Consider the following 22119-nt stretch of genomic DNA (forward strand, 5'->3'; position numbering starts at 1 on the left):
CTAAAAATACAAAAATTTGCCAGGCATGATGGTAGGTGTCTGTAACCCCAGCTACTTGGGAGACTGAGGTGGGAGAATCACTTGAACCTGGTAGGCAGATTGTAGGATTGTAGTGAGCCGAGATCATGCCACTGCACTCCAGCCTGGGGGACAGAGCAAATCTCTATCTCAAAAAAAAGGAAAGAACTACCGATAGTTTTGTATTTTTGAATATTTGTGCTTTTAACCTTTTTTCGTATTGCATTGCCTCCGACTGCCAGTACAATGTTAAATTAAAATGGTGATATTATTTTAATTTTTACCTAGTTTTTTATTTTAGAGGGAATGTTCTAGTGTTTCTCCAATTAGGATATGTGTGTAATAGGGTCTTTTTTATAAATTGCTTTCTTCAAGTTAAGGAAATTCTCTTCTAATCATAACTTATTGAAAGCTTTATTAAGAAAATCACAATTTGTGTTGAATTTATTAAATGCTTTAAACAATTGTTTTGAAATGACGGTATGGTTTCTCTCCTTGTAGTGACATATGTAGATTCTTTAAGATTAAACCATCCTTGCATTTCTAGGATTAGCCTGACTTGTTTATTGTGCATGTATTTGGTTATGCTCTAATAATGTCTTGTTTAGAATTGTTACATTAGTTTGTGCTTTTTTGGCTTAGGTGTTGCAATTAGAATAGCTTCATCAAATTAAATGGTAATTTCTCCTTTACTGGTTTCTGGGAAAGTTTGGATAAAATTGAGACCATGCTTCTTTCTTTCTTTTTTTGTTTTTTGTAGAAATGGGTCTCACTTTTTTGCCCAAGCTGGTCTCGAATTCCTAGCCTCAAGTGATCCTCCCACCTCAGCCTCCCAAACTGCTGGGATTACAGGTGTGAGCTGCCACACCTGGCTGAGCTAATGTTTCTTGAAGTTTGGTAGAATACACCTGTAAAATTGCCTTGGCCTGTTTTTTTTGGAGGGGGGGGGAGATTTGAACTACTGTTTTGATTTCCTTATGAAGTTACTTCTGTCTTCTTGAGTCAGTTTTGGTAAATTACATTTTTAATAATGTATGTATTTAATCTATGTTTTCAAATTTATTGGCGTAGCGTTGCTGTTAGCAGCTTTAATTTCTATTTCTTTTCCGTAGTGACTCCCCCTTTCTCGAGTTCCCGCTCTCTTTCCTGATTAACATTGCCACAGGTTTATGGACCTTTTTGAGGAACCAACTTGTGACTTTGATCTTCTCGATTTAAGCTTTGTTTTCTGTTTCATTTCTGTTCTTTATAATCTCATTTTACTTTCTTTGGTTTCTTTTTTTTTCTAAATAGAAACCAGAGTTGGTCTCTAAGTTGGTTTCCCAATTTGGACACCTGGCTTATTAATTTTTTTTTTTTTTTTTGCAATGGAATCTCACTGTATTGCTCAGGCTGGAGTGCAATGGTATGATCTCAGCTCACTGTAACCTCTGCCTCCCAGGTTCAAGCGATTCTCCTGCCTCAGCCTCCCAAGTAGCTCGGATTACAGGTGTGTACCACCATGCCTGGTTAATTTTTGTATTTTTCATAGAGATAGGGTTTCACCATGTTGGCTAGGCTAGTCGAACTCCTGACCTCAGGTGATCTGCCCACCTTGGCCTCCCAAAGTGCTGGGATAACAGGTATGCGCCACCATGCTCTGCCTAGTTTATTACGTTTTAACCTTTCTTTGCTGCATTATATATTTTTGAAATGTGGTATTTTTAATCACTCAGTTCTAAGTAATTTTAAATTTCTACTATGACTTTTCCTTGATCCTTGAATTTTTTCATTTCTAAGTGTATGGATAATGATTTATCCTTTTAAACACTTTGATGGTTGCAGAATGTAGTCTATGTGAAAACCTATTATTTGAACTGTGATACTTACTTTTTGTCCTGGTAGGGGATGAATTTTTTAAATGTTTGCTTGTTCCTGAAAAGAATGTTTATGTATTTTGTTTCTACTAGCCTACATTTTTATTTCAATTTATTCTGCTTTTTCTGTTTTATCACTTTGAAAAATTATCTGTGGCTTTTCCCTACAAAGACAAGATTAGCATTTTCTCACGTCCCTTGCTCCCTGACCTCTCTTCAGTTTCCACACCATTCACTGACAGGCTCCCCTCTGCCCCCGTGATGTCACATGAAAATCGTCTATTTTGTTTTGTTTTGTTTTGTTTTGAGACAGAGTTTTGCTCTTGTTGCCCAGGCTGGAGTACAAAGGCGCGATCTCAGCTCACTGCAACCCCTACCTCCTGGGTTCAAACAATTCTCCTGCCTCAGCCTCCCGAGTAGCTGTGATTACAGGCACGCACCACCATGCCTGGCTAATTTTGTATTTTTAGTAGAGATAGGGTTTCTCCATGTTGGTCAGGCTGTTCTCAAACTCCTGACCTCAGGTGATCCGCCCACCTCAGCCTCTCAAAGTGCTTGGATTACAGGCATGAGCCACCATGCCCAGCTAGATTTTTTTTTAATTGTCTAATTCTGAGGTATAGATCTATGTTCTTTTTGTGCTTATCTTTGAACTTGAATTTGTTTTGAAAACTATACTAAATTATTTGCTCAGTCTTTGGCTATCTTGAATATATTCTGTGGCATTTGCTTCTGCTAATTAAATCATTCCTTCAAAATTATTTGATTCTTTCTTTTGGAGGGGCTGAGGGGCTGTCTTTTTGTACAAACCTGAGTGCTTGATGCTGTGACTTGTATTAGCCTTTAATGCGCTTTTTTTTTTTTTTTTTGAGTTGGTGTCTCGGTTCTGTCTCTCAGGCTGAAGTGTGGTGATGTAATCTCAGCTCACCACAACCTCTGGGTTCAAGCAATTTTCCTGCCTTAGCCTGCTAAGTAGCTGGGATTACAGGTGCCCGCCACCACGCCTGGGTAATTTTTTTATTTTTAGTAGGGACAACGTTTTTACCTTGTTGGCCAGGCTGGTCTGGAACTCTCGACCTGAAGTGATCCACTCACTTCGGCCTCCCAAAATGCTGGGATTACAAGCATGAGCCACCGTGCCCGGCCAGTCTTTAACATTTAAATGGCTGTCTAGCTGTATAGAAAATTCCCAGCCGAATTTTTTTTCCCATCTGTACTTTGGTCAATTCAACATTTATTTCTTTTGTAAGTGTTGTTTTTCTCTAGACCTTTAGGATGTTTTCATTGTCTCTTTCTTTTTTTTTTGAGACAGTGTTGCTCTGTCGCCCTGGCTGGAGTGCAGTGGCACAAACACTGCTCAATGCAGCCTCAACCTCCCTGAGTAAAGTGAACCTCCTGCCTCAGTTGCCTAAGTAGCTGGGACTGCAGGTGCACACCACAGGCAATTTTTGAATTTTTTGTAGAGATGGGGTTTTCTTATGTTGCCCAAGCTGGTCTCGAACTCCTGGGCTTAAACAATCCTCCTCCCGTGGCCTCCCAAGGCACTGCGGTTACAGGTGTGAGCCACCATGCCTCATCTATTCAGTTTCTTACTGGTATCTTTTGATAAAAAGAGGTTTTAAGTTTTGATAAAGTCCAATTTATCATTTTTTTCTTCTATGGGGTTAGTATTCTTTGCCTACCCCAAAATCATGATGATATACTTTTAGGTTTTCTTCTAGAAGCTTTGTGACTATGACTTACAGTTAGGTTTATGGTTAATCATGAGTTAATGCAGTAAGATTGGGGTTAATGTTCTTTTAACTTTTCTTTCAATGTTCTGGTTTTTTGTTTGTTTGTTTGTTTTTGAGACAGGGTCTTATTTTGTCACCCAGGCTGGAGTGCAGGGGTATGAACATGGCTCCCTTCAGTCTCAAACCTTTGGGCCTAAGCAATCCTCCCACCTCAGCCTCCCAAATAGCAGGGGCCACAGGTGCACACCACACTTGGCTAATTAAAAACATAATTTTTTTTTGTAGAGGTGGGGTCTTGCCATGTTGACTGGGCCTTCCAAAGCACTGGGATTCCAGTCATGAGCCGCCAAGCCTGGCCAATTTTCTGTTCCTTAATTCTTTTCTGCTTTCTCCTGGAAGCGTCCGCAAACTACAACTTAGCTCTCTCCTCCATCATTCAGCAGCTAGATCCACTCTGTAATTTACTCCACTTATGTGTTTGTTATTTCAACTGGTTTTTCACATAGGATGTTTCCACTGGGGTCTTTTAACAGTTCCTCTTTCTGTTTTGCTAACATCTTTGCTCCTTTCTTTTGTGTGTTTCTCACAGTTTAGGGGATTTTTTGTTTTGTTTTGTTAGGTTCTTTTGAGACAGGGTCTCCTCTGTTGCCCATGCTGGAGTGCAGTGGCGTGATCTTGACTCACTGCAGCCCCAACCCGTGAGCTCAAGTGATCCTCCCACTTCAGCCTCCTGAGTAGCTGGGACTATAGGCGCGCACCGCCATGCCCAGCTAGGTTTTGTTTTTTGTTTTTTGGTTTTGTAGAGACGGGGTTTCATTGTGTTGCCTCAGCTGGTCTCAAACTCTTGGGCTCAAGTAATCCACCCACCTTGGTCTCCCAGAGTGCTGTGATTACAGGTGTGAGCCACCTCACCTGGCCCTGTTACGGTTTTTCTTTAGAATTCATTGTGCTGTGGCTGGTGGTGGGGTGGGGTGGGCTGGAGTTGGAGGGCCCATGCACTTTGTTGCCCTTAAAATTATCAGTGAGGGAAGATATGGCTCTTGGATGCTCCCTCTCAAATTAATCCCAAATACTGAAAAGCAAGACATCACTAGACCTAGGCAATTACGGTTTTTGCTAGGTCTGATCTAATATGGCTGATTCCAGCGGTATTTCTAATCAGTTTGGCTTTCTTTTGAAGTCATTGTGCTCCTTGGATACTGTTTTTTTGGGTTTTTTTTTTTCCCTTTTTTCTTTAAAGATCGGGTTTCACTATATTGGTCAGGCTGGTCTTGAACTCCTGACCTAGGTGATCCACCCACCTTGGCCTCCAAAGTGCTTGGATTACAGGTGTGAGCCACCACGCCCGGCTCTTTTTTTTTGAGACGGAGTCTCACTCTGTCTTCCAGGCTGGAGTGTAATGGTACAGTCTCGGCTCATTGCAACCTCCGCCTCCCGGGTTCAAGCGATTCTCCTGCCTCAGCCTCCTGAGTAGCTGGGATTACAGGTACCTGCCACCATGCCCGGCTAATTTTTATATTTTGAGTAGAGATGGGTTTTCATCATGTTGGCCAGACTGGTCTTGAACTCCTGACCTTGTCACCCACCTCAACCTCCCAAAGTGCTGGGATTATAAGCGTGAGCCACCGTGCCCGGCCGGATACCCTGTTTGTTAACTTGTGAGCTTATTCCGTGGGGGGTTTCAGCTATTCTGTTTGGTTCTGTGTCTTTGGTAAGAGTTTAAGGCTGACCTTAGTCTCCCAGCTCCAATAAGTCCAAAGAGACGACAGTGCCAGGACAGGAACCCCTGGACGTCAGCACCCCTTGGTTTTTCACTAGGGTTGACCTCACCATTCTCCCTCCACGGGATTGGGCCTTTCTTTCAGACCCCAGAGAGAGACAGTGAGGGGAAGGGGCTGCATACGTAGGTCAGAATTCTTCAGACTCAGGGTCTAAGGGATGGTGGAGCGATGGTAGATGCCCTGTGTCGTGACTGTGGGGTCCCCTCTCAATTCCTGCAGTCCCTGCAGTTCCACACTGTTTGCTGCCATGTTTTGAATGGTTTTTTTTTTTCAGACATGGTCTCACTCTGTCACCCAGGCTGGAGTGCAGTGGCACGAACATGGCTCACTGTAGCCTTGACATCCTGGGTTCAAGCACTCTCCCTGCCTCAGTCCCCCAAGTAGCTGGGATTACAGGCGTGTACTACCACATCCAGATAATTTTTTGATTTTGGTTTTTTTGAGACGGAGTCTTACTCTGTCACCCAGGCTGGAGTGCAGTGGTGCAACCTCAGCTCACTGCAACCTCTGTCTCCCAGGTTCAAGCGATTCTCGTGCCTCAGCCTCCCAAGTAGCCGAGATTACAGGCACCCGCCACCATGCCCGGCTAATTTTTGAATTTTTAGTAGAGATACGGTTCTGCCATGTCAGCCAGGCTGGTCTCCAACTCCTGGCTTCAAGTGATCCACCCACTTTGGCCTCCCAAAGTGCTGGTATTACAGTTGTGAGCCACAGAGCCCAGCCAATTTTTTTATTTGATTTTTGATTTTTTTTTTTCCTCAACAAAGTACGAGATAGGGTCTTACTTTGTTGCCCAGGCTGGTCTCAAGCTCTTGGGCTCAGGCGAGCCTCCTGCCTTGGCCTCCCAAAGCGCTGCACTGCAGCCCATGCTTTGACGTCATCTCATCAGATGCCTGTGCCATCCGCCTGGGCTGCTTTATGCAGGACGCTTTTTGTGAGTTTCATGCAAATGTGGGCTTAGTGATGGGCCAGAAGTTAATTGAAGCGGCAGAACAAAGGGGGGTTGGATAATCTGGGGCTCACAGGACCTGGGAGAGAGAGAGCCAAAGGGGCTCTGGGAAAAGGAAGAGGATTCTGGGAGGACACTGAGTCAGCAAAGAGGAGGATTGAGTTTCAACAAGACCCAGAGCTGACACTGGAGACTGAAGTCTAGGGTGGCAGATGTGAGCTTTGCCAAGAGACAGGTCCAGAGGGCGGCTGTGGGGCTGAATGCCAGCCCCACACCCAGCTCTGACCTTAGTTGTCCCAGGACAGTGGGTGTGTATGGGGGCCTGGTCTTGGCACAAAGAGAAAAGAGGAGAACTCAACCCTGTTTTCTGTTCTGTAATATTCTCTTCAGCCTAATGACCATGACCTGCCTTTTCTCCTGGCTGCAGCAACCCCTCCCCACCACCCTACACGCACCAGTTTAAAACTCCCTTCCATCTCCCTAGGAGATTCTGTTTCCCCATCATTGCCTAGGTTTTTTTTTTTTTTTTTTTTTTTTGAGACGGAGTCTCACTCTGTATCCCAGGGTGGAGTGCAGTGGTGCGATCTTGGCTTACTGCAACCTCCACCTCGTGGGTTCAGGCCATTCTTCTGCCTCAGCCTCCCGAGTAGCTACAGGCACATGCCACCGCACCTGACTAATTTTTTTGTGTTTTTAGTAGAGACAGGTTTCACCATCTTGGCTGGTCTTGAACTCCTGACCTCATGATCCACCCACCTCAGCCTTCCCAAGTGCTGGAATTACAGGCGTGAGCCACCGCACCCAGCCCATTGCCTAGATTTAGTGATGTTTTGCTCTGTCGTTACTTGGGATTGATGTTGAGAAGGATGACCCAGGAGCCACGTGTCTTCCTTCTCTGTTTGTTTTAAAAGCAAGGAGTGTGTGGATTCCCCCAGCTTCTGCCCCACCACTAGCCAGAGCACAGTGAATTCAAAAGGAAAACTGTAGGGGATATTAGTATAAAAATACCGATATATTTTTTTAATTTTTAATTTTTTGAGATGGAGCCTCGCTTTGACACCCAGGCTGGAGTGCAGTGGTGTGATCTCGGCTTGCTGCAACCTCTGCCTCCCAGGTTCAAGTGATTCTCCTGCCTCAGCCTCCCGAGAAGCTGGGATTATAGGCACCTGCCATCATGCCTGGCTAATTTTTGTATTTTTGTGGAGATGGGGTTTTACCACATTGGCCAGGCTGGTCTGGAACTCCTGACCTCATGTGATCAGCCTGTCTCAGCTTCCTAAAATGCTGGGATTACAGGCATGAGCCAATGCACCCAGCCCAAGACCAAGATTTTAAAATAAACATTAGAAACATACAAGAGAAACAAGGAAAAACATTAGCAACATAAAGTTGAATGAGAGAGCATTAAAAATAAGAGCCGAATGCAAATATTCAATATGAGTAAACGACCTCATCCTGTGTCCCACCAAACCTCTGTGAGCACCTTACAGCTCCCTGTTCTCCAGCAAAGACGTTCATGGCCTTGACATGGGCTGCTCCAGCAGTTAGACTCCCTTCCCTCCACTTCTGCTGAAACACTTACAGCACATCCTCAAGACTCCTTCCTCGACCATGCCTCATGGTCAAGGTGACGCTGAGTGACGGCATGGGGTTCTGGAGTCAGGACACCAGGGTGCTTGCCCTGATTCTTCAACTAATTGGCTGTGTGACTTTGGGTCGGTCATGCTACCTCTCTGGGCCTCAGGTTTCTCCTGGGGAAAAAGATGAAGGTGTCGGGTTAGATTATTCCTAGAGTCCCTTTCAGCTTTGTCGTGCTGATACCATGGTGGGAACATAGGCTTTGGCGCGGGACTGCCCACCATCCCCTCCTGGGTCAGCACTTAATGCTGTGTCACAGTTCTTTCAACACTGAAAGCCACCATTTACTTAACCTAGCATAAGGGTTAAGAGCTTGTAGTTTGGACTTGGACAATTTGGGCTCAGAATCCTAGCTCTGAGCTAGGATGAGCTTCTTCCTCATCCATAAAATGTGAATGATACTAAGAGTACCTATCTCAAAGTGTAGGAGCACAGTGACTGCAGCTGTCCTTCTGCGGGTGACAGTTGTTTCCCCTCTGTGCAGACATCTTTCAGTTCAATAGATTATTGTTGATTATCTGCCCGGCTCTGCTTTCCAAATACACTCTGTTGAATTTTAATTGTTAACACATGCTCTCCACTGCGTTTTATCTATAAAACAACCCTGCAAGGTGAGGGTGACTAGTCCTTGTTTTATGGATAAGCAACCTGAAGCTCCAAAGTTGCTTTCAAAGCTGCATAGCCAGGACTTAACCTGAGGTCCACTTCCCCCAAGACTGTCTTTCCACCATGCCACAGTATTCAGAAGATTAGACTGGGGCCAGGCGCAGTGGCTCACGCCTGTAATCCCAACACTTTGGGAGGCTGAGGTGGGCGGATCACTTGAGGTCAGAAGTTCAAGATCAGTCTGGCCAACATGGCGAAACCCCGTCTCTACTAATAATACAAAAATTAGCCAGGCGTGGTGGTGGGCGCCTGTAATCCCAGCTACTCGGGAGGCTGCGGCAGGAGAATCGCTTGAACCTGGGAGGTGGAGGTTGCAGTGAGTCAAGATCATGCCATTGCACTCCAGCCTCTGTGACAAGGGTGAAACTCCGTATCAAAAAAAAAAAAAAAAAATAGATTAGAATGGAATTTGGGAGATTGCCAAATACAGGCAGATGGGAAAGCACAGTGAGAAGTCTCCCACCCCCTTACATGTGGATGCTTTTTTTTTTGAGACAAGGTCTTGCTCTATAGAAGCTGCTCAATAAACAGTGGTCCAGGCTGGAGTGCAGTGGCGCAGTGTCGGATTGCTGCATCCTAGACCTCCTGGGCTTAAGCAATCCTCCAGTCTCAGCCTCCTGAGTGGCTGGGACTACAGGTGCGTGCCACCGTGCTTGGCTAATTTATGTAGACACAGGATTTCCCCATGTTCCGTAGGCTGGTCTTGAACTCCTGGGCTCAAGCAGTCCTCCTGCCTTGACCTCCCAAAGTCCTGGGATTGCAGGTGTCAGCCACCATGCCCGGACCTTACATGTGTATTCTGACTGTCTGTCCTTGGCCATTTGCAAGATGCCTTTTGTAGTTTAATGCAAATGCAGGTTTAGTGATGGGCCAGAAGTTAATTGAGGAGGCAGAACAAAGGTGGGTTGGACAATTTAGTACTCATATGACCTGGGATAGAGAGCCAAAAGGGCTCTGGGAAAGGGAGGAGGATTCTGGGAGGACATGGAGTCAGCAAAGAGGAGGATTGAGTTTCAACAAGCCCGGAGCTGACGCTGAAGATAGGTCTAGGTAGCAGATGTGGGCTTTGCCAAGAGGCAGGTCCAGAGGGCGGCCCGCCACTCTCACCCTGGTGTACTCCTGAGGGTCTGGGTTTGTGGTTTCAGTTTCTTCATCTGCAAAAGCGCTGATAGTAACACTTGGTAGAGTTACGGGAGAGGGCACGTGGGAGCCAGGCGGCCCTGGGCAAGAATCCAGTTGCGCTGGTTGTACTGACATGTGTGGACTCGAGAGTTAATCCTGAAACCTTATCCTTCCTTATCCGTGATTTGGGAATCTCGTTCTGGCCTGCGTGGGATTATTGCAAGGCTATACGGTGAGATGATTTCTCGGTGAGACCTTCTCTGACCTCTCTATTTAAAACTGCAAACCTCCTGTCCTCCCTGTCTTCTTTTCCCCACTGTACTTACCGCCACCTGGCGTTCTATGGCTTTTACTTGCTTTCTTGTCTGCCTGTCCCACCGACAGGGATTTAGGCTGCTATGTTCAGCACCTAGAACAGCCCCTGGCATATAGTGGCTGCTCAATAAATAGTGGTCCAGCGGATGTTGGTTGAATAACATATAGGGAGAGCCCTAGGGCACAGAGGGTGTTTAGTCATGGTCTGCTGGGTCTTAGATAGAGACACAGGGGCAGAGGCCTGAGAGAGGCTGGGACAGCTCACTTGGGGTGACAAGGTCTCCCATGAAAGTATTTGGGGCCTGGATCTCAGGGCAGTGCCAGTTTCCTCTCTGGCCACAGCCTGCAAGCAGCGAGCCCTATAGGAGATGAAACTTTGGCTGGGTGCAGGGCCTCACCCCTGGAATCCCAGCACTTTGAGAGGCTGAGGCAGGAGGATTGCTGGAGCTTAGGAGTTTGAGACAGTCTGGGCAATATAGCGAGACCTCGTCTCTGCTAAAAATTAAATTATCAGCCACGTGTAGTGCCACTTGCCTGTAGTCCCAGCTACTTGGTGCTTTGCTGAGGCAAGAGGATCGTTTGAGCTCAGGAGATTGAGGCTGCAGTGAGCTATGATCGTGTCACTGCACTTCAGCCTGAGTGACAGAGCAAGACGTCTCAAAAAAAAGGAAGGAGAATAAAGCTGGACAGGGCGAATACTGGGGCTTCTGAAGCAGTCAAGACCTGCAGGCAAACAGGACGCTCGTGACACTTAGCTTTCCCATTTTCTTCAGCTTTTGAAACCACTCTGACTGCTCCTGAGCGGAACAAATTCTTTCAAATAAATGACAGTCCCAGCTCACTCCATTCCAGTGACTAGAGAAAAAGCAGTAGGGTCGGGGCCAGGCAGATCTGGGGACACGGCCTGGCCCTGCCCCTCTTTTTAGCAGAAGGACCTCAGGCAGATTGCTTCACCTTGATGTCTCTCTCCTTTCTGCTCTGTGCAATGGGTGCAGTGGTATTCCCCCTCTGAAGGACCTCTGGGGCCTTTTGTGTAAAACCTGCTAGAAAGATGAATTATAACCAGTCATTACCTGAAGGGCCTGGAAGGCAGAGCTTGTACCTGCAGGTCCTGTAACAGGGCCGGGCACACAATAGATGCATAGAACCTGGTGGCCAAAGAGTTGTTGAGCTCAGTGGATAACAACCTGTCAGAAAGTGAGGGTCTGAGTCATGCAGGGCTATTAATGCAAGTCCAGCCCAAAAACTTTCTATAATCCCTTTTTTTTTTTCTGAGATGGAGTCTTGCTCTGTTGCACAGGCTGGAGTGCAATGGCAGGCTCTCGGCTCACCGCAACCTCCGCCTCCTGGGTTCAAGCGGTTCTCCTGTCTCAGCCTCCCAAGCAGCTGGGACTACAAATGCACACCACCACACCTAGCTAATTTTTGTATTTTCAAGTAGAGATGGGGTTTCACCATGTTGGCCAGGCTGGTCTCAAACCCCTGACCTTGTGATTCACCTGCCTCAGCCTCCTGAAGTACTGGAATTACAGGCGTGAGCCATTATGCCTGGCTAAACTTTCTATAATTCTACAAGTTTATAGATCCCAAGTAGAAAGTGACTTTTAGGAAGTTGGAGTCTTATTACCTCATACTTGAAACTTGTCAGCTTTAGCTTGTTGGCTAGATTTTTCCTCTGGCAGAAACAGCTGGCAGAATATGAATGACCTGACTTGATTGCTCACAATCTAAGGGGCTCAGAAAAACTGGCTGAGCTGTGGTTCTGAGGTCAGACTCTGTGTTCCAAGTAACAGAAAAGCCAAGACAACCAATGTGGGAATTAATTGGCTCATGTCCAATGTGGGAATTAATTGGCTCATGTAACTAGGATGTTCAGAGAAGGCTTCAGGCATAGCTGCATCTAGGAGCCCAAGTGATGCTATCAAAGACTCAAGGTCTCTGCCTTTCACTATTCCATCTCTGAGAGGTTGCTTCCTCTTCAGGCTGCACGAAGTGCCCCTCCCCACCACTTCACATCCTCATAACCCAGCAGGCAGAGAGAGTCTTCCAGCTAGAGCCAGTCAGGGTCTGCCTGGAGCTGGAGCTGGGATCAGTACCCCCCAACCAGGCTGAAAGAGGGAGGATCACTTCCCAAGGAAACTCAGTGGTATTGTTAGGAAGGGGAAGCGGACTCTGGGTCACCAAAAATGACAGTAGATGTCCACTCCACTCACCGGAGGGAGCACAGTGTAGAGCCGTGGAGACATCTGCATTGTTCCTTAGAAGTGTGGTTCCTGCCCTTCTAAGACGTGGATACTGGAAGTAGAACAGAGTTTATTATCCCTGCTCTGCAGTCAAGGAATCAGCCCTTGAGTATTTAGCGAGGGTTCCGACTTGTAACCCTGGGCTGCCCCCATCATCTCAGCCTCTCTATGCAGAATTGTAAACCCAGAGGAGCTGACCTGGGAGGGAGGGGGCCAACGTGACTGAAGCCCTCCCTTTGTGGAGGGGGCACTCTGTCTAGATACGAGGCCCTCAGGAAGCTGCAATTACAGGAAAGCCCACGGGGAGCCAAGAGAGCAGGCTAACGTGAGGATCAGTCATGGGGCAGCAGCCAGGCATTACCAGGACCTTTCCCCGCCCCCCACCATGCACACACACATACACACATACCCCGGCAGAATGAGCTCATGCAGCCCCACTGAGGCAGGGCCCCCTGTGCCTGGGATGGCTGAGGCACTAGGTTTTCCATTGGTGATAGAGGTTGTCCTGGCCCTTGTCTGGGATGGGGGTGGCATGTACACTGGATGTGAAGCTGGACAGGCCTGGCCTGAATCCCAGCCCTCCCACATGGTTGCTGTGTGACCCTGAGCCTCCCTCCTTTTTCTGAGCCTTGGTTTTCCCTTCTGAGCCAGACTTGAACATTCCCACTTCACTGAGATTGGAAGACTAAGTGAAAAGCCCCCAGCGCATAGTAGGTGCTCCATAGAGAGTTCTTCCCTCTTCCTCTTTGGATCCTGTTAGCAGCGATGTGACCTTGGCCAAGTTCCTTGACTTCTCTGTACACTGGGAGCAATGAGGGAGAACCAGATGGCTTCGTGTGTAAAGCGCTTAGAGCAGTGTCCGGCACACTCGTGATCCCTGTTGCTCTGACTAACACCTATTGTTTAATGTGTGCCAGGCCCTGGGTCTTTCTCTCCTTGTTTATTGTCTCACGGGATCATTGTTCCTACATTGACGTAGGCTCTTGCAGGGATGGTCCCCAGTTGATGGGTGAGGTGATGTACCCAAGGTCATGCAGCCAGTGATCAGAGGGAATGGGGGCTTGCTGAGCTGCGTCCCCTTGGGTGGGACCTCACCTCGTTAGGCCCCAGTTTCCTGTCTGGGGCTCTAGGCGTCAGCCCCGCCCTGCTGTGTCTCAAGGTCGCAGCAGAGATCAAATGCAGAACCCACAGGAGCTTTCCGAGAGGCTGGCTGGAGCGTCCTCTGGGAATGTGAGGAACGCTGTTATCTGGAGCCCAGCTGCCCTGAGCACTGTCTCTGGGAACACCCGCATCCTTCCTCCTCTGACCTGAGCCCTCCGCACTGGCCACCCAGGGATTCAGGTTGTGCTGGCCGCTGTCCAGCAGACTACAAGTTCATTGCGCCTTTCCCCACAGCCTGGCTCCTCCTCAGCCTCCTCTCACAGGGCCTGTGTGGGGCCATCTGAGCAGTCAACACATCCTCTGCTAGGGGGAGGGGAGTGGGGATAGCAGGATTGGCCAGTGTCCTGCCTTGAGGATGAGCTGAAGTAGGGGATTATGGGCGGGGGTGTCCAGGGGGCGCCCACCTGGCCAGGGGCAGAGCTAGGTCTTGAACCTGGAGTCCTACCATCCCTGCCACTGCAAGTCCCCGAATGATTTCCACTGCAGGGCCGGCCACAAGATACTGTGCAAAGATCAGAGACTTGGACCCTAGATGTGACACTCTTGCTGTGTGACTTCTGGCAAGTCACCTCACCTCTCCTGTAAAGTTATGATAATAGGAAGCCCCGAAGGCGCCCCCCCCCCACCCCGGACCATGGTGCAGATACAAGGAAATAACGTTTGGAAACAGTATAATGAGTATGAATCAAACAGTAGCTGCATGCAGTCCCTTCATCTGCAAATGTGTGATGTGTACCTGTAATGTACATACTGCAGAGAGGGTGAATGGTTTGTTTCCAGTCTTGCCTGCTGCTTCAGGAGTTTATGCTCAGTCCAGGAAGACAGAAACATCCCCAAGTCAGGCTGAATTCTGGCTTGCTCACTTGCTGGCTGTGTGACCTTGGGCTTGCTGCTTAACCTCTCTGTGCTTCTGTCTTGTCATCTGTAAAATGGGGATAATGATAGTGCTTACCATGAAGGTTGTTGTGGGGATCAAGTGAGTTAATATAGGTAAAGTGTTTAGAACGATGTGTGGCATGTAGTGAGGTCCGTGAAAGGGTTTGTTATTATTACTCTTATTAATACAATGACAAAATATGTAAAATAAGGATTTTTTGGGCTGGGTGTGGTGGCTCAAGCCTGTAATCCCAGCACTTTGGGAGGCCGAGGCGGGTGGATCATAAGGTCAAGAGATAGAGACCATCCTGGTCAACATGGTGAAATCACGTCTCTACTAAAAATACAAAAAATCAGCTGGGCATGGTGGCGCGTGCCTGTAATCCCAGCTACTCAGGAGGCTGAGGCAGGAGAATTGCCTGAACCCAGGAGGCAGAGGTTGCGGCGAGCCAAGATTGCGCCATTGCACTCCAGCCTGGGTAACAAGAGTGAAACTCCGTCTCAAAATAAACAAATAAATAAATGAAAATGAAAAAATGAGAAATTTTCTAAAATAGTTTCAGTTTGAAATATTTTCATCAGCAGCCACAAATCACTAATGTATGGAAGTCCATGACATTGGCGTCCACACTGTGCCTCAAATATTCCCTTGTCTTCCAGTAATTGCCCTCTAAATCCTCAGCTGGTTAGTGGGGAGACCTATCCCAGTCCCTGATTTGCTGTGTGACGCTGGGGAGGTTGTGTGCCCTCTCTGTGCCTTCCTTTTCTTGATGTTGGTTATGAGAGCAAGGATGGGATGGCCATGTCTCCTAGTACTGGGGAGGCTCTGACTTCAGCTCATCCTCAAGGCAGGGTGCTGGGAAAAGTGCTGGAGGTAACTGGCAAGCATCTCAGATGCACAGTGCATGGCCATCCTCCCCCACTGCTCTCTCCACTTGGCATCTAGCCTTGGCTTAGAGCAAGGTGGCCTGGGGCAGAACATGTCCTCTCCGTGGCATGGCAGAAGCCTATGTGCCTGCAAAGCAGCCATCCCCCACCCCGACCCCTGCCAGGGTGTTGCAGTCCTCACGCATGGTGTCTCTGGGCCCCACTCTCTCCCTCCCCCGCCATCTCCCTCCCACACCTCCCTCCTGCTGTCTCTCCGGCCATCAGTCCTCTGGCTTCAGTCCTTTGCTCCCAGAGTTGATCTGGGGACTCATGACCATCCTGGAACCTCAGGGACCCCCAGAGAAGCTTTGGCTCCAGAATCCAGACCCTTGGGGTTTCTGATTCCAGCTCTGCTGTGTGGCCTTGGGTAAGTGACAGACAGTCTGAGCCTCACTGTCCTTGCCTGTAAAATGGGGCTGGAGATGGGGCAGGTAGTGAGAGGAGACATGCAGATGGCCTGCTGTTGACCAGGCTGTGCTCGGGGAGCAGAGCCCTTTGTGGTGGGTCCAGCCTGCCCCTCTGCCCTGACTGCAGGCTGCCTGCTCCTGCCTTTCTCCCTGCCCCCAACCCACACATTCCCGCCTCCTTGCCTTTGCACACTCAGGTCTTGCTGGGAACATTCTCTCTTTCTGTTCATCTCAACCCCAGCAGCCTTCCAGCCTGCTGCTCATCCCACCCCCACAGACAGTGGCCAGTACCCCATCCTAGAGTTTCTCTCTCTCTCCCCTTCAAGAGGGAAAGAAAGTGTCGGGCTACCTGATAGGTTATTTGTTTCTTCCCAAGTGCATGTTGAGGGGAGAGAGATCCAGTTCTCTCTGGGGATGGGAGCCCTTTGACTATAAGAACCGGGCCTCTGCTGCTTAAGAACATACCCTATGAAGCAGGGGTGATCAGCAGGCACGTGAGCTTCTGGGTTCTAGAGGCTTAGAGCTGGAAGGACTGTCTGCTGCCATCCAGATGAACAGGTCTCTGGAAAATCCCAGAGTACATAGCAGTTTGGCCGAGTGGGTAGGGAAGGGTCCATCTGCTCTCAGCTCCAACCCCTCATCTGCCCCACTTGCCCATGTCTGCCCTGCAGTCCATCCACCCGATTTGTCCCCACTCCCCATAACCCTGCTCCTGACTGATGTTCACTCAACACCTAGCACATCCAGCCTGTTTTATGCCCTGGTGTGTATGAACACATCCTTACAACAACTCAGTGGCTTCAATTAGGTGTGGAGGGGTGAGGTCACCTGCCCTGAGCTGCCCAGCTGGTGAGGGGCAGAGGCAGGATCAGAACCCAGGCAGCCTGGCTCCAGCACCCATCTTCACTGCTGCTGAGCTGTCTCTTCAGCCACCCATCCTCTGAGTCATCTTTCCACCTAGTGACATTCCCTTACCGCCCGGCCAGTGCCGGCCTCTGCTGCCACGGGGCTGCTGCCATCAGCAAAGTGGGATTCCAGGTCTCTAGGAGCTTGCCATGGCGAGAGGGTGACAATCCATGATTCTCCAAGGCTCTGATAAATGCCACCAAGGACTTCGTGGCACTGGGTTCTGGGAACTTGGGGAGGAGCCGAAACTGCTGTCTGGGCTGGGGTGAGGTAGGGAGAGGGCAGGGGGAGGGATTCATTGGTTGGACAGCATGGAACATTCTAGGCTTAGAAGCACAGTGTGCAGAGGTGTTGAGGCTGGGAGTGCTCAGGGGACAGCTAGCTTCTGATCAAAGCCCTAAAGATGCCATCGCTTGGCACCAGGCCTGCAGGGCCCTTCTGTGTCTGTTTCCTGCCAGGATGGGGGGGGTGCTGTCAGCGGCTAGAAGTCTGAGCCTTACTGTAATCCCCAGAACTGGCCCACTGCCCTGTAGGGAAGTCCTTCCTTGGATCTGACCTGCAGCTCACTCTGACCACCGCACATTCCTGCCCAAGTGCTTCATCCAGCTCTTTATGACAGCCATAAACAACTTCCTCCAGTAATGACCAGTCCTGGCCAGCAAGGCTTGCCAGAGGTGCTGGGCTTGGTGGAGGGCGGAGCTCCACGTCCTGTCCCTATGACTCTGCAGCTGAAAGGTTACTGGGCTGGTCTTTAGCAAGGCTCCCTCCCTAGGCAGCTATGCAGAAGTCCCCCAGCCCCTGCCTCATTCCCAGTGCCCACCAGGACACAAGGGCAACTCTTCTCTCCAGCCACAGCTCCTTGGAAGAGCCCACAAGGCTCAGCTGACAGGCTAGGGGATGCTGGCTCCAGGCTGACTCTGATAGTTCCTTCCCTGTGTGTGTCTCGGGGGCAGCAGCTGGAAGATGCCGGGTCTGCTCATAGTGGTTCCCCTCACTGGCAAGCCTTTCCTCCTCTTTAGGCCTCAGTCTTCCCATTTGGACAATGGGATGATCTCTAAGACAAAGTTTCCCAAACAAATCTGCTCAGAAAATGACTTGTTAAAAATACAGCTTCCAGCCAGCTGCAGTGACTGACACCTGTAATCCCAACACTTTGGGAGGCTGAGGCGGGCAGATCATCTGGGGCTAGGAGTTCAAGATCAGCCTGGCCAACATGGTGAAACCCTGTCTATACTAAAAATACATAAATTAGCTAGGTGTGGTGGTGGGTACCTGTAATCCCAGCTACTAAGGAGGCTGAGGCAGGAGAATCTTGACTGAGAGGTGGAAGTTGCAGTGAGCTGAGATAGTGCCACTGCACTCCAGCTTGAGCAACAGAGCAAGATTCCATCTCAAAATAAAAACAAAATAAGTACATCTTCCAGCTGGGCACAGTGGCTCATGCCTATAATCCCAGCACTTTGGGAGGCTGAGGCAGGAGGATCACTTGAACCCAGGAGTTCAAGACTAGCCTGGGCAATGCAGTGGGGCAATGCAGTGAGACCCCATCTCTATTTTTAAAATGTAAACATTAGCCATATGTGGTAATGTATGCCTATAGTCCCAGCTACTTGTGTGACGCTGGGGAGGTTGTGTGCCCTCTCTGTGCCTTCCTTTTCTTGATGTTGGTTATGAGAGCAAGGATGGGTCAGCTACTTGGGAGGCTGAGGCGGGAGGATCGCTCAAGGCTATAGTGAACTATGATCGTGCCACTGCCCTCCATCCTGGGCAACGGAGTAAGACCCTGTCTCAAAACAAAAAGGAAAAAACAGCGTCCCAGGCCCTGACCTGGGAGATTCTGACCACGGAGGTCAGAGGTAGGAGAGGTAGGGATTTATTTGGGGCTTTTTATATCTCTCTAATCTCTCTTTTTCAGCTTGAATACAGTCACATCCCTCCACTAAACCTCTTCTTTCCCAGCACTTCCTTTATTGAAATCTCATCAGATCCTCCCCAAAACCTCCCAATATAGACAGCACAGGGACGATTAGGCCCTCGACAACTTTTCACAAATATACACATGTTTAACTATCTCTCAGGTCATGATAAAGAATATTTCTGGCCAGGTAGAAATGCTGTAATCCCAGCTACTTGGGAGGCAGAGGCATGAGAATCACTGGAACACTGGAGGTGAAGGTTGCAATGAGCCGAGATCATGCCACGGCACTCCAGCCTCGGTGACAGAACGAAACTCCCCAGGAAGTTCCCTCATGCACTGCCCAGTCAATCCTCTTCCCAGAATAGTACACTTGGGAATAAGACTTTTTCCACAAGCACCCCAAGTGATTTTTGTAGTCCAGGGCATTTGGGAAATTTCAAAAGACCTTCCCAACCCAGAGGTTCTGCGCCTGTGTGTTCTACACCGGGGGGCCTCGTAAGGGCAAATACTTGCCCCTGTGAGTCCTGCCTGGTACAAGCTGGGGCATACCAGGTGATGCTCCCTGGGGGCACATCAGTAGGCTGCATGATAGAACCTTGGAGGGTGACCTCAGAGCAGGCCCAGGAACTGGGTGGGCTTGAATGGGGAAGGCCCCTGGCTGGGCTGAGAGGGAAGACCTTGGTACATGTGGAGGCCTGTGCAGGGCCTGGCCCAGAACATGCTGTTGACTTAACTCTGGGCCATCTTCACCATGGCCAACTGGAGCTTCGTTTTCTCACCTGTAAAGGGGGACAGCTCTCACTGTCAGGGCTGTTAATGAGGACCACAGGAGGTCAGGTGTGTCACAGCCAGCACCTGGTGCACTGTAGTTCTTGAATGGGCAACCAGTGTTAGACGCCAAAGAAAACAGTTGCAGAGGTGCAGGGACTGAGCCAGCATCATACACCTGCGAAGTGGTGGAGCTTGAGCTTGGGTCCAATTTGCTGGCTGTGACAGCTGACTCCTCGCTTTCAAAATCTGGTAACTGAGAGTGGTGCTAAGGCCCTACGTTTGGGTCACAATCTCACCTAAGTGAGAACCTGACCAAAAAGGGGGAACTTTAAAACAAAATTATGGGCTGGGCGCAGTGGCTCACACCTGTAATCCTAGCACTTTCAGAGGCTGAGGCAGGCGGATTGCCTGAGCTCAAGAGTTCAAGACTAGCCTGAGCAACATGGTAAAACCTCATCTCTACTAAAAAATACAGAAAATCAGCTGGGCATGGTGGCATATGCTTGTAATCCCAGCTACTCAGGAGGCTGAGGCACGAGAATTGCTTGAACCCAGAAGGAAGAGATTGCAGTGAGCCGATATAGTGCCACTGCATGCCAGCCTGTGTGACAAAGCTAAACTGTCTCATGCCTGTAATCCCAGCACTTTGGGAGGCCAATACAGGTGGATTATGATGTCAGAAGTTTGAGACCGGCCTGGCCAATACGGTGAAACCCCGTCTATTAAAAATACAAAAATTAGCCAGGCGTGGTGGTACATGCCTCTAGTCACAGCTGCTTGGGAGGCTGAGGCAGAAGAATTGCTTGAACTCGGGAGGCGGAGGTTGCAGTGAGCTGAGATTGCGGCACTGCACTCCAGCCGGCGACAAAGCGGGACTCCGTCTCAAAACAAAATGAAAACAAAATTATGAGAGGCTATTGTTTTGGGCTAAATTCATACATCAGGCCCCAACGGACCACATCAAACCCAAATAGAGTCACTCATACTAAATGTGATATCATCATCTAAAATTTTAAAAAGAACACATAAATGCTAAAACCACGTTTTGTTCTTTTTATTGTAAACAGGACATTCCAACATTAAAAAAACCCTCTACTCTAACCTTTTAAAAAAAAAAAACCTAAAGTCCTCATTCCCACCTTACAAAACCCACTGTTCTACTGTTTCCTGTTTCCCAGTGGATTTCAAGACCAAGTAAGTACATTTACAATGGTGACAGTGACATCAATGACTCAAGTTTATTCTAAAAAATAACTAAATGAAGGGCATTATTAAATCAGATTTAGTCTAATGCTGCTTTCTTATATATTTTAAGTTCAGCCTAAGTGTTTCTCTGTATATCGTAAACTATAAGAAATAGAGGTGTAAATAGACCAAAGCCTATACTTGTGCCAGTTTGGGGGATTTTTTTGTTTTGCTCTGTTGCCCAGGCTGGAGTGCAGTGGCATGATCTCGGCTCACTGCAACCTTTGCCTCCTGGGTTCAAGTGATTCTCCTGCCACCACGCTTGGTTAATTTTTCTATTTTTAGTAGAGATGGGGTTTCACCATGTTGGCCAGTCTGGTCTCGAACTCCTGACCTCAGACGATCTGGTTGCCTCAGCCTCCCAAAGTGCTGGGATTACAGGAGTAAGAAGCCACCATGCCTGGCCGCCAATCACCAAGTTTTAACCAGTCAAATGTAGTCAGCTGTTCAAACCGTGTTCAAATAAGACAAGTGCCAAGCTGTAACCAATCTGGCTGCACCTTATCTCCGTCTTCTGTACCTCACTTTACTTTTCTGTCCATAAATCTTCCAACACGAGGCTGCGCCGGTGCCTACTCTGGCTCAGGAGGCCGCCCAATTCACAGATCGTCCATTGCTCAATTAAACTCTTTTAAATTTAATTCGGCTGCAGTTTTCCTTTTATTGATGGGGCTAATAATCCCCACCCTGCCTGTATCACTAGGACGTTGTGAGGATCTGATGCAATTTGAGTTACGGGAGTATTGAGAAAGAATGTGGCATAATGGGGTAACGAGATTAGTTTTCCTGTTATGGTAAGGTCAGTGGCCTTTCTGGGATCAAGAAGAGGGGACTTTCCTTGGCACAAGAGGGTAACAGTGTCTCTCCCTGACCTTGGGTATTTTGTACCATGGGATCCGAGGTGTACCAGGAGGCAGGAATCGTGATCAGAAAATGCCTGGTCTAATCGTGCACAGCTGTGCATGTGACAAGTGGCTTTACCTCTCTGGGCCGTTTCTCAGTCTGTGAGATGGGAGCATAACCCCTATCCTGACTTCATAGGATGTTTTGGGGACCCAAGAGAGACTGGATCTGGGTTGGGGGGACAACTTTGGAAGCAGGGCACCTGGCACAATGTCCAGCACATAGTAGGTGCTTTGTCTACATTGGCTGGTCAGTTACCTCCAAGCTGATGGAAACTATGTCTGTTCTGCTCCCGACTGTTTCCCTAGAACCTAGCACAGAGATACCCAGCAGGTGCGCCGTAAGCGTTTGGGAGTGAGGAATGAAAGAACAAAGCCGAAAGAACAAGCACTGGCCCTCCCCGGGGCTCAAATGGGAGGGGGGAGCTTTATAGGCTGCTCCCCCTCCCACCCCAGCACCCGGTTTCATCTCTCCTGACTAATCCACAAAGATTAACCCAGGGATAAAGCGGGTCACGGCCACTGACCCAGTGGAGCTAGAGTGACCGAGTGTGTGCAGGGCGTGGTGGCCGCTTCCAGGGCCCCTCTTTGCTCCAGGATGGCCCTCCTGTCCCCCATCCTGGACTTGGTCCTCACGGTGGCCCTCAGCCTCCTCCTCCTGGGGCTGGCTCTGGGCCTCCTTTGT

At 48.8% G+C, this 22119-nt stretch overlaps 2 protein-coding genes across 11 annotated transcripts in view; one reads left to right on the forward strand and one right to left on the reverse strand.

Annotated features, from left to right (window-relative positions):
* ALPL (alkaline phosphatase, biomineralization associated) overlaps positions 1 to 22119 on the forward strand; it is a 72158-nt gene that overhangs the window by 20272 nt on the left and 29767 nt on the right. For 2 of the 10 annotated variants that reach the window (XM_009000521.5, XM_078329221.1), the window contains exon 1: positions 9785 to 9995. The gene's annotated coding sequence lies outside the window, so the exon portion shown is untranslated. 10 annotated transcript variants of the gene reach the window in all.
* Positions 7920 to 22052, reverse strand: LOC128932596 (uncharacterized). The gene is made up of 5 exons (XM_078333105.1): positions 21962 to 22052; positions 16668 to 16858; positions 12292 to 12373; positions 11152 to 11265; positions 7920 to 8088 (listed from the first exon to the last, which is right to left on the reverse strand). The coding sequence occupies exons 1-5, from the start codon at positions 22050 to 22052 to the stop codon at positions 8078 to 8080; spliced, it is 489 nt and encodes a 162-aa protein (XP_078189231.1). The 3' UTR covers positions 7920 to 8077.

This window comes from Callithrix jacchus, chromosome 7, assembly GCF_049354715.1.
Source record: "Callithrix jacchus isolate 240 chromosome 7, calJac240_pri, whole genome shotgun sequence".
Taxonomy (NCBI): Eukaryota; Metazoa; Chordata; class Mammalia; order Primates; family Cebidae; genus Callithrix; species Callithrix jacchus.

Bases quoted from the DNA above. Each gene is read 5' to 3' on its own strand.
- LOC128932596 (XM_078333105.1), bottom strand. From the start codon at position 22,052: ATGGGGGACAGGAGGGCCATCCTGGAGCAAAGAGGGGCCCTGGAAGCG. The intron at 16,859-21,961 runs GTCAGTGGCCGT...ACCTCACCCCAG, and splicing joins GGTCACTCTAGCTCCACTGG to CCCAGACAGCAGTTTCGGCT. The intron at 12,374-16,667 runs GTAAGGGAATGT...TTCTACTTCCAG, and splicing joins AGGCCGGCACTGGCCGGGCG to TATCCACGTCTTAGAAGGGC.